At 44.2% G+C, this 12,074-nt stretch overlaps 1 protein-coding gene across 1 annotated transcript in view; it reads right to left on the bottom strand.

Annotated features, from left to right (window-relative positions):
• The window catches only part of EBF2 (EBF transcription factor 2), a 108,315-nt gene that overhangs the window by 29,831 nt on the left and 66,410 nt on the right, over nt 1-12,074 (bottom strand). Inside the window, exon 7 of the mRNA XM_063420043.1 lies at nt 161-242. Coding sequence (XP_063276113.1) covers nt 161-242 — 82 coding nt within the window. The remainder of the gene's footprint in view (nt 1-160; nt 243-12,074) is intronic.

Below are 12,074 nucleotides of genomic sequence, written 5' to 3'. Positions count from 1 at the left end.
AAATAAAAAGGGAAAAAAAAAAGGTTTAAACACACAACAAATGGGGAAAAAACTTTAACTCTGTCTGATGTGGTTTTTCGTTATGTTTATTAGGAGAGAGGAGATGGGAAAGAAAAGAAGAACAGAGGGAGAGGTCAATGCTGAGCCTTGTAAGACTTACCTGGAACCGTCTCATGTCTCGTGGGTTTCCTGCTGTTTTCAAGCAGTTCTGATTGCACTTGAGAAAAAATTTTAGGAAGAATCTGGAAAGATAAAGAACCACATCACTTCCATTAACCACAGCAAAAGGGGTTGTTGTTATATCCCGGTTTAAAATGGACATGAGGTGATTTGCATGGTGGTGGATCTCACAGGACTAAAAGAATTTATCACAACACAACAAACCGAACTCTAATAAAGAAAATTTACAAAAAATCAACAGGTAAAGTAGAAGCAGTGAGACTGAATCCACCGTGGTGTAAATGAATGTAATTCCCCAATCCCTCTCCACAATTTGACCACACAATTTCTGTCCTTTTATCTCCCTCACATTCAAGGTCTCTCTTTGGCTGTCTGGAGAGATTTTTCCATGAAAAAACACGGAAGGATGATGGTGTGGAAACCACAAAATGAACGCAGAGCAGATAACCCTTGGAACATGTGAAAAACACAAACAAACCAAACTCTAATGAAGAAAACTTATAAAAAATCAACAGGTAAAGTAGAAGCAGTGAGACTGAATCCACCGTGGTGTAAATGAATATAATTCCCCAATCCCTCTGCAGGTTTGACCACACAATTTCAATCTCTTCCTTTATCTCTCCCTCACATTCAAGGTCTCTCTTTGGCTGTCTGGAGGGATTTTTCCATGAAAAAACACGGAAAGATGATGGTGTTGAGGAAAGCACAAAACCAACTTGGGGGCAGATAACCCTTGGAACGTGTGAAAAACCCAGGAGCAAACACAGCTCAGGGAAGACTGATGAGGTCTCACCCTGATAATTGTGGGGTTTTTTTTCTGATTTTGATTTTTTTTCCTGCCAAGAGCCCAGATTATTCCTGCCTGGGTTTTGAGGGTGGAAAGGGAAAACACGAGCTCAAGTGAAACATGACAGCTCACGCTGTCCGAGCAGATAAACCCATTAATATCCCACAAACTTCTCGTGCCAATTATTTTTGCCCTGTCACATCCACCCTTCTCCATGTGCTTTATTATTCTGTAGAATAATAAATAATCTATTTATTATTAGCTCGTCGTGGTCCCAGTTCCAGTCTCCAGCCTGGCTGGTGACTCACCCAAGGCTGCACGGAGATTTTAGAGTTCAGAAATATTAAACAGGAATTTTTTTTCCCTAAGCTACTCCACCAAATTTTGTCTCAAATCTACAGAGGAAAGGATTCACCCCTTTGTTTCCTGACTGAAACATTTCAGAGGGAAAGAAACTGTGTGAGAAGCCACAGTCGTTGGATTTAGAACAAAACAAACAAGTCTTCAAAATTTAGGCATAAGCAAGAAATTTTTTGGCGTCCTCTGTTGCAAGTGAAAATATTCTCTGGGATTCTTCTTTCTGTTGCTGTTTGTCAGACAAGATGGGTCTAACAGCAACAATTATAATTAAAAAAATAAATCAAGGGCTTTGAGATAGATTTAAAAAGGGAAAAAGAGTCAGATACAAGAAAAAATAAATAGTAGAAGAATTGATTTCGAATACAAAGAGCAAGTTATTTATTTATTTCTCTTGCTGAGTGCTTTCCTTAAAAAAAAATAAAATAAATCTGCTTTTGCAGTAAGTTAAAGTCCCAGGTGAGCCAGGCCTATTTCCCTTTCTGTTACTATGACAACGATTTTTTACCGCAGTCCCTAAGTCCCTTCAGAACTCACACATTCATGCCTTGAATTAGAACTTTAAAGGAGAAAGATGGATATTTCCTGGGTTTACCAACAACACCCTCCAAACCAGCCCCAGCACCAGACAACAACAGAAATCTGCTCCCCCTTGTTAGTGCCACTTCCTCTGCGCTGCTCCCACCTCGAGATTTCTCCTCCATCTGCCCCAAAATACAAAGAAAAAAAAGCCACGGGTTGGATCCATTCGAAAAAACAAAAACCCCTCCGAAATCCACACCCACAAAAAACCCCAGACTGTGCCAGGTGAAACCCCTGCCACAAAACCCACCCCGCCAGGGCCCTTTTCAATTAAAATTTCCTATTTTTTAAGCATTATTTCCTTAAATCTCTCACAAATATAGTAGATTTTTAAAAAATGTTCATTTTCTGGAGGTGAGAGGGGTATTTTTCTCATTTCAGCAGGATATTTTGGTTCAGCAGGACGAGAGGTGTCAGTGCTCAACTCTCAGAGGGCAACCTCTGCCAACACCTCCTGGGCACCTCCGTGGCTTCCAAACTAAAAATCCTGCAGGATTTCACGCCTTGGGAGCAGCACTGAATATCTTTTATTCAATGAGTCCATGCTGAAACCTGTGGCCTTTTTCATATGAAAGATTTGGTGAGATTTTATCCCTAAAAATGTTTTTTTTCAGGAGGAAAAATCCCCTGCACGCCGGCACCCTCGGAGATCCACGGGAGGATGTGAATCAGCACAAATATAACTCACAAATATTCCTTTTTCTCTTTCCCTCTTCTCAGAGACTTAAAAAAGAATATTTGGAAATATATAAACAGTTTACAGGAGATGTGCCTGTGCAAAGGAAAACTCTAGAATGGAACTAAACAATAAAATGGACCAAGGCAAGGAACTTTTATATTGAAAATCGATGATCGTTCAGCAGGAGAAACACCACAACAAAAAAATAATCCACAAGTTGTTACTTCTAAGGAAATACAAAACAAATTGAGCATGAAAATGGCCAGCTTTTCTTAATTTTTTTTTTAATGTTTCCATCTCATTTGATTGAGATGAGAAAAATTATTAATGTGAATTGAAGAACGAAGAAAACGAGCAGGGAAAGGTGTCTGGGAGAGAAGTTGCTGTGTCAGCTGGGCTGATTTTGGGAAGAGCACAGATCCTGGGGGACTGTGAGAGACACAACCCCGAAAAGGCAAAAAATCCCAAATGCACCTTTAACTGCACCCAGGAGCAAACTCAGCAACCCGGCGTGGCGAGGAAGGAAAATCCCCTTTTCCTTCTAAACGCAGAAAATCCGGGTCCAAACGGGTCCAAACCCCCACAAACACAAACCGGCAGCGCACAGTGAAAAAAAAGCTGAATTCCAATTAAATCCGGGCTGATTGGTGCCGAGGGGGGCGATGGCCATGAAATAAAACCCCACAGAAATCCGAATTTCCCCTCTCGTGAGCCGCGGCGGCGCTGAGCGCTCCCAGAGCTCCCCGCCAAGGCTCAGCCTGGGTGTCCAACCCCAGAAATTCGGGGGGATCCCCCCGAGGGCTCTTAGGGGTGCCTTGGCTCTCTGGAATTGCTCAAAAGGCTGAAATTTTTGCTGCTTTCAGATATCACCAAAAACAACAACAACAAAAAAGAAATCGCCGCGCTCACTTCACAAAGCTCTGGGTTTGCTTTTAGTGCTTCAACATCGTGGCAGAATTTATCTTTATTTTGCTAAGATGATTGCTGGAGATCACTGGATACAACAATTTCCCTCCTAATCACCCCAACATTTAAATTTCATTTCATTTAGCTGCACACACTGGGATTTTTATCCCTTTTTTTGTTCTTTTTCTTTTTTCTCTTTTTCAGAGTTCCTCCAGTCAAATTTGAGCTGCAAGTGGGCACTTGCATTAAGTATTTGGTAGATTGTTATATATACATATATATATATATATATATATATACACACACATATATGTGTGTGTGAGTATAAATGTGTATATATATATATTTTTAAGAAGTTGCATCTGGGAAAGGCATTAATATTTATCACAGCATTAGAATAAAAAATGACTTGGGGGGAGAGCAAAGAGGAGGGAAGGTTTAGCACTAAATGAAGCTGATTTAGGCGTAACAGGAGAATTGCAGAAAGGTTTTATTAATTTCTTTAAATGAGACACTTTAGCCAGTTTTTGGCCTTAACCTAGATATACATCAAAAATGATGATGATTTTTAAAAACAGAATTATAAAAAATGAGCAGATTTTGATGTTTCTTGGCCAATCTTTGGCCCTGCTAAGGACAGAATTAAGTGGGAATTTAGCAGGTGACTCTGCTAAAGCAAAGGGACCTTGGCCCATCCTCTCAATATTTCAGCGTGCTGGAATAAAACCTAAATTGAAATCTACATTTCAATAACTACCCCTGAAAACTCTACCATTGCTATAGAAAAGCTGATGGACTGAATGCACAGACATAAAATTAATTAAGATATAAATACAGATTTCTGTTCCTGATGTCTCTCTCTGGTCCTTGACCTCACTGGGTACAGATTGCTGCACTTGAGAGGTTTCCAAAACGCCACCTCAAATCTGCCTCACTCTTTTTAGAGCTGTTTTAAAAAGTTACTGCTCCTCCTGCTGGGAGTTCCCGCCAAGCCCAGGAGTTCAGCTGGTTTTAGTGCCCCTTTTTTAGTTCAGTACAAAGCCAGCTCTGTCATCTCTTTAGCAATTGTAAATAAAAATTGTAATATAAATAATAAATAAATTGTAAATTGTGTCATTTTTTTAGCAATACCTCGAGCAATCCTTGCTGGGGAGGCAGCAGGAGAACTCCTCACACAGCTGAGGGCTCTCCATGGCCACGGAAAAAGGTGAGGGCAAATTAAGCCAGGCTTTGGTTAATTTAAAGTCAGTTTAATCCTGAAATACAGAGCAGTTAAATCCTGAAATCCAGAGCAGTTAAATCCTGAAATCCAGAGCAGTTAAACTGCTTCCAAAGCAGGTTTTGACCCCCAGTCCCACCTTCCCTGTGCCCAAAGGAGCAGGTTCTGTACCTGGCTAGAACTGGAACGTGCGTTCCACACTCTGAGGGTGTTTATCCACCTCAGATGGGTGAGAAGAATCAAATTGACCTTAATCAATCAGAAAAATCTTCCTGGACACCTCAGCAGAAGCCCTGAAGCTCAGTCCCATGTACAGCAGAAGGGGAAATTTAAAAAAAAAAGTCAATCAATCAATCAATAATTTTTATCCCTCATCCACTCTTTAAAATTCATTAAAATAGAGGTACAGAATAAAGAGGTCCAGCACTGGCTTTATGTCAGGAACAGCCTCTGGATACACCTAAAATTCTGGATATTCCTAAAAATTCTCCCTCGTAAAGCAAATAATTCTGGATTTTTGGGGTTGCTGTGGGATTTGGAGTTGTGGCCCAGTCATTTTTGGGCATGAGAACACGCCTGTCAATTCTGATTATGCTTAGCAGGAAATCCTGCAGACCCAAAATCTGGTGGAAACACAAAGATACAGAGCAATTTTGGTTAAATAATTCAGTGCTTCCAAAAAGTCACAAAGGGAACAATGAAAAAATAAAAAAACCCAACAAAACAGAAGTTGTTATTATGAGTATCAGTAAAACAATATTAAATTTAAATAGACTGTGAACTGCAAAAGTGTTATTATTGCAATTAGGGCCTGACTCAACTCCCTCAGAGCAAGGGAATTCTGGATCTGGAATTCTGGTCCCCTCAGGTCACCCGGGAGTGTCTTGGCACAGCAACCTCTGAGAGAAGGGTGACAAGTGACCTTTCCTACTGCCCCACACACCTTCAGATTCCTTCCTTTCAAAGGGCCAGATTTGCTTCAAAACAATTAATTGCATTTATTTGAAATCACCATCCTATTTTAATGAATATCACGGCAGAAGGCGTCTCTGTAATCTGAATATTTATCTCCGGAGTGATTTCGATCGATGGTGTCAGGGTGTGTTATTAGGGAGCTGGTGAGAAGGTTTCCCTTTTTTTTTTTGGAGAAGATTTCCCTCTTTTTTTGGAGAAATTTCCCTTTTTTTTTGGGAGCAGTTACAGTCAGAGTGGGATTAAATGAACGTGCACCTTCCACCGTGTCAGAAATGAGTGGGGTTACTGCAGCGAGCCCGGGTATTTGAGTGATACTCCACAAACAGCAGCTAATTAATCTTCACAAAACTCCTGTGCATAAAGTGTGAACCCAGTTTAACAAACGTGAAAAGCAACAGATGTAGGTCAGGAGACTTTTCTGAGTCTGTCAGAGGTTCCCTGGGAGGAAGGGGCAGGAGTCAGAGGAGATCCCAGCCTGGGCCAGGGGAAGAGGAGGTGGCTGCTCATTTGTCACTTGGGGCTTTTTTTGTTAATAGAAAGGCTCCAGTTGCACAAAAAACAACCAACCAACCAAAAAAACCCAACAAAATACACAAATGAAAACACACACACAAAACCCCAAAACAACCAACCAACCAACCAAAAAAAGCTAACAAAACCCACAACTGAAAACACACACACAAAAAAAAACAAACCACAAAAAACCCAATAAAAAACACAACTGAAAACACACATAAAAAACCCCAAACCAATCCCCCAACCAAAATGATTGTTGCAAAATGATCCCATTTTCAGAAAACAAGGGTTGGGGGAGAGTGCCCTGCTGGGTACCCAGCACAGTTTCTCTCTGTGCTTATTTCCCATGGCCACGTTTGATAGGGGAGGAAAAAAAACAACCCCAAAGTCTCCAAGGAAAACCTCCTTGTTTGTGCACTCTGATGAAAACCTGACACCATTAATGAAAATAATAATTGAACTCTATGGGCTCGAATTGAAAATGAAACACAACACTAACAGCGCGTTTGTAATTGCAATTGTTCTCCAAAAAGTCTTTGGAGGACTCTTTGCAATCGGAGCAGTTTCCCCTTCATCCTTTGGGCTTTCCCCTTTCCTCCCACACCAGAACTTTCCAGTAACTTCCCAGACAAGGGGCAAAAGCTGATTTCTGCTGTAAGTTCCATGTTATTCGTGCCACTTGGCACGGGCCCAAATGCCAGAGCATAATCAAAAGTCGATAGGCAGGGAGGTAATAGAGGAGAGGATTGGGCTGTTGAAAGGGACCTCCAGATAAAATTCCCTGGTTTCTTACGGTGTCTGTGGGCTCCAAGTGTTCTGAATTTGTTATTGGGGAAGGGAGACACAAAGGGCAGCAGGGAGGGAAGGCTTTTGTGCATCTCAGGGATGGGGAAGTCGAGGCACGGAGAAATTCAGGGCCTGCCCTGTGGCTCGGAGCTGATTCCTTGTCCAGGCGACAGCCACGTCCCATTCCTGCACCTCCACGCTTTGGGATTTTACCGAATCTCTCTAAAAGTGACACAAATTTCACAGAGCTCGTTGCCTCCACACCCAGCAGGGTCTGGAGAACACGGCCCGGTTCTGGTTCATAGTGCTCCTGTCAGCCTCAGCAGGCTGAGGAAGGTTTGGGGCTGGGCTGTGTCTGTCACCATGAGATTTCCTAGTTTTTGAGCGTTCATATTAAAGTAGAAGGTTTGCACCTTCTCACACTCTTTCATGCAAACAGCAGTTATGTTTTATAAACATTACCATTGTTTTCACATTCTTCTCCAAGGAGAGGAATGATTGTGTGCCAGTCCCTTTGACCAACGTGGTTGAGAGGTGGGAATGCCACCCTCCAATCCATGGTCACCTTGCTAAAAGGATTTAATAGGAAGTAATAAACAAAGCAGGGGGTTCTCCTCTGCTGCTTTCTGCTCTCCCAGAAATTCCTGACTCTGCGTGTTACCTGAGCGAGGCTCACAGTGACACAGGTCACCAGCACAGCCCCGAGGATGCTCTGCAGCCCTGCTTAAATCCCTTTTTGGGTACCACTTCACCCTCGGGGCTCCACGCGGGTGCAGATTTATCTCCAGGCCTGCAAACCCTGCAGACCCCAGGAAGGCTGACGGAGGTGTTGAATGAGCACAATCCCCACCCGTTCCTTCTTTCTCTTTGGCTCCTCCGTCCTCCCAGCCCGTCTCTCTCCAAGAGCTCAGCCTGCCGAGCCACGCTAGGCTGAGCAGTGAGCACCAATTACACCAGTGGCCTCTCTCTGCTGGCTCTGCTGGTTTTTACTGCTGCTGCCAGATGGCAGAGCCCGGCACACAACACTCCCCACCCCGCAGTTCGTGCAGAACTCAGAAATAACTTCCCAGCGCTCCAGGAGCCCACAGAGCTGCACTGACGTGAGCATTAGGGATGGAACCGAGGTTAGGCTCCCATTTTCCACCTGCCAGAGTGGATATGGCTCAGCTCAGAGCTCCCGCTCGTTTGGGGTCTGTCCCCGAACCGGGCTGGTGTGGAATTAACGCGCATTCGTTTGCTAAAGAGGCAGATTCACATCCCAGCAGCTCCGGAGCCAGTTCTGCCTCCTCCCTTCTCCAGGGCCGTTCAGAGGGTGGGTCTGCCCCTATTGTACTTGTGGGTCTGGGCACAGATGACCTTGAATCCCAACACGGGTGTAACATTATATTCCTATGACAGATTTATGGCTTGGCAGATCGGGGTGCATTCAGAGCATTCCTTCCCTAAGACAGGACAGCATCCAATGTTTGTTAGCATCATTAAACTAAAACTGACTTTTCACCTGCTCCCATACCATATGCAGCTGCAAATTTTTAAATTAAACTATGAAGCCATGCATAAATTTACATATATTACAGACTAGCCTCTCCATTTAACATGCAAATGTACTCCAATGTTTCAGAACACCTTCTGTCGCTAATTAATTTGCTGAATTATAATTAGACTAATCCTGCATAATTAATAAGCACAGATTTTTTTTTAATTTCTAAGCAGCTTGATGAGATCATTCACTTCCTTCTATAAACTGCTAAGTAACTGTTAAAAAAAATCTGGAAAGAACATATGTGAAAAGGTATGTTTGATGTCGCATACAAATTCAAACTAGCGGGCAGGCTTCAAGAAAGTCAAGATTAATAGAGGTGTGTGCTTGAAGAGACCGTCAGCACATTATTTTCAGGGGCACGGACCAAGATTTTCTGTGTCTGGTTCATTCCTTTTTTTTCTTTTTTGCTTTTCCCCCTCGGACCTTCCAAGATCTCGGCGTGAGCAGGGCAGGGTGACAGAGGCTGCTGTAGGATCAGGAGCTGCCCTGGTGCCACCCCAGCCCCTCACCCTGGACACGCCGGGTGTGGGGCAGCTCCTTTGATGGGATTTGGAATCGTTCTCACCCCGCCTGCCAAAACCGACCCAGAGCCTTCTAGAGAAACAATTAAGCGCTATTAGCGCCGGGTTGGTTCTCCGCTGATTAAAATGAAGGGTTTTGCTTTCATGTTGAGAGCTGGGCTGTGGGGAAGGGCACGTGCCAGAGCAGGTTTAAATGGGCTGGGTTAGAGGCCAGGTTTAACCCCTGTGCTTGAAACAGCCCAGTCTTAAGATCTAAAATAAGATTTTCCTGAAATAACCATGCAGGGAAATGGGGAGATCCAAAATATCACAGGATATTGTGCAAACAGGGATGCCCACAATAATACGAGTGTTTTATTTACAAACATTTTCTGGAGCCTCACTCCCTGTATTTATTTATTTATCTACTTTGGGATGGAGTATTTCAGCTCTACTGCTCCTTGTTTTGTCTTCCCCTCAACCCTCCTCAAATTCAGCGCCACCAACATCACCCTGTGTTCACACAAAATCTGTGACAAGACCTCCCGATTCCCAACAAAGGAAGCAAGAAAAAAAATCATTCTTATCTGAGGAAATTGCTGAGCCACCTCAAGTCTTTGAGCGTGGCTTGTCTGTTCCAAACAATTCGTGTAACATCCTCATCAGGCACTTCTGCCTGAAGTTTCTGTTATTTTTTATGAACTTGGACAAGTGCCCTTCCTCAGATAAATAGATCATTTAAATTGACCCGAGTTCTGCATAAACAGAAAACTTAAAATCTTAAACAGGACAAGTTCTTGGCACTGTGTGCCAGCCAAGCCTCTTTCCAGTATTTCCTACTGGACAGTCCATAGGAAATCATTCTCTTTTTTTAAAAAATAAAAATCAAACCCAAGAAGTTTTTGGCCCAAGGAAGACAGGAAATTATTCTGCTGTGCTTGAACTCATCAGAACCTCCTCAGAGCAGAGAAGTGCTTTGACTGGCACGTGCTGAACAAAGGTCTCTCTTTGGGGGAAGAAATATCACCTTAAAATTAAAAATACAGAGAAATTGCACTCTTGGAATCCTGCCCGCTCCCAAAGCACAGCAATATCATGAAACCACCATGGGACTGGAGCACTGAACATGGAACAGCTCTGACCATTCCGTGTTATAAATTTACACACAGCCCCTATAAATGTTGTTTTCTTGATAGCCACTGGACACATCACCAGGTGACAAAGGGAGTTAAAGAGGAACAAAGAAAACATCTCTGTGCCTCATCCATCTCCATTTCTCACCTTCCAACAGCCCAACTCAGCAGACAGAAAAGATGTAATGAGTTAAAAAAAAAAATCAGGATTAGGTCTGTATTGTTTCCCTCCACATTTCTGCCTGCACTTATTGGGGTTTTTTTTTTTTTTAACCATGGATGAATTGGCCCAAAGATATCTGGGTCACATGGCTGAGGCAGAAATAGAATCTGCATCTCCAGAGCCACAGTTCTGGTGCATGAGCAGGTCCCTGACACTCTTTAAAGCTATTCCAGCTTCGTCACAAGGAGAGATTTTGCAGCCACAGCGTGAGGCCAACCCCAGGTATCAACACCCAAATCTTTCAGATTTCTGGTGCCCAGGGCTTCCCACCATTTCCCAGTTCTTTGGCCGTGGAATCTGCTACAGCTGAAATGATCTTTCATCTTTTTGTTGTTTTACCTCCTGATAAAGGCTCTGTGTGTGTGCCTGTGTATGGAGGGGAAACTTTTCTCTTTTGCTTTAAAGAGAAAAGTTCTGAACTCTGAACCCCACCTTTTCCTGTATTTTAATATATCTCCTCAGAAATCCACCCATTTTCCAGAGACTTCGCATTTTAGACGCATATGCACCAACTCGAGTTTATGAGGAGCAAGAAAATACCTTACATGCTGTAAAAAAATTAGTACACTGAGAGTGATCCCACCCTGTACTTCAATTATTTCAGGATTCAAGCAGAAATATCCCATTCCTGGCTCCTTTTCCACGTGGTTACAGAGCTGGCTTTGGACCCAAAATGTCCAAAGGGGGCTGCAAGGATGGGGAAGGGTCTGGAGGGGCCACAGGAGGAGCAGCTGGGGGGGTTTGGATTGTTCAGCTGGAGAAGAGGAGGATGAGGGGAGACTCATGGGGGTCTGCAGCTCCTCTCTGCTCTCTGTGCCAGGGACAGGACCCGGGGAAGGGCTGGAGCTGGGCCAGGGCAGGTTTAGGTTGGATTTTAGGGCAAGGCTCTTCCCCCTGAGGTGCTGGCACTGCCCAGGCTCCCCAGGGAACGGGCACAGCCCCGAGGCTGCCACAGCTCCAGGAGGGCTCGGACAGTGCAGCCCAGGTGGGATTTTGGGGTGTCTGTGCCTCCCCAGGAGCTGGGCTGGGTGATCCCAGCGGGGCCCTTCCAGCTCAGGACGTTCCATGGTTCTGCATCTCCTCGAGGGGAATTGCAGGAGGCTGAACAGTCCGGGACAATTTCAGTGACCAAACTTTCCATCCCCACCCAGTTTCTGATCACACAACTCCACCCAGTGATGGACAAAGACCCCAAAGCCCCCAGGAGCCTCCCAGAGTAACCAAGAGCCCACCCAGAGCTGGCCATTCCCACACGGGGTTGTTCGGGGTCGGTTTTGATTCCATCAAGGGAAGACTCCTGCAAGGCTCTGCTTTGTGACCAGACTAACGAGCCCGTGTGAGGGCTCCAGATGTTTCCAAACACTTCAAATCCTGATATTCCTCCCCAGTTTGTGGAGATCCCAGGGACTGGGCTCGGTGCTGAAGGAGGTGTTGCAAAAACCAGAGGTGAGGCTCTGCCAAGAGCCTGGCAGGGACAAAGCTGGACAAAACCCACACTTAAACCCAGCTTGAAAGATTTCTCAGGGAGAAAAGCCAACCTGCTTTATCTCTTGGAGATGTCCAACATATTTGTGTGCACAGGTTCTGCATGTTTTATGTGCAGGCACACGCACAGCCACGAGAGCACAGATTGCCAGCCGACAGTTGGCTTCTTGATTGGAAAATCCTCCTGTTTGGATGCCTTAAAT

Source organism: Prinia subflava, chromosome 29 (assembly GCF_021018805.1).
Source record: "Prinia subflava isolate CZ2003 ecotype Zambia chromosome 29, Cam_Psub_1.2, whole genome shotgun sequence".
Classification (NCBI taxonomy): domain Eukaryota; kingdom Metazoa; phylum Chordata; class Aves; order Passeriformes; family Cisticolidae; genus Prinia; species Prinia subflava.
Note: the sequence above shows the minus strand (reverse complement) of the source record. Positions and strands in the feature narration are given on the sequence as shown.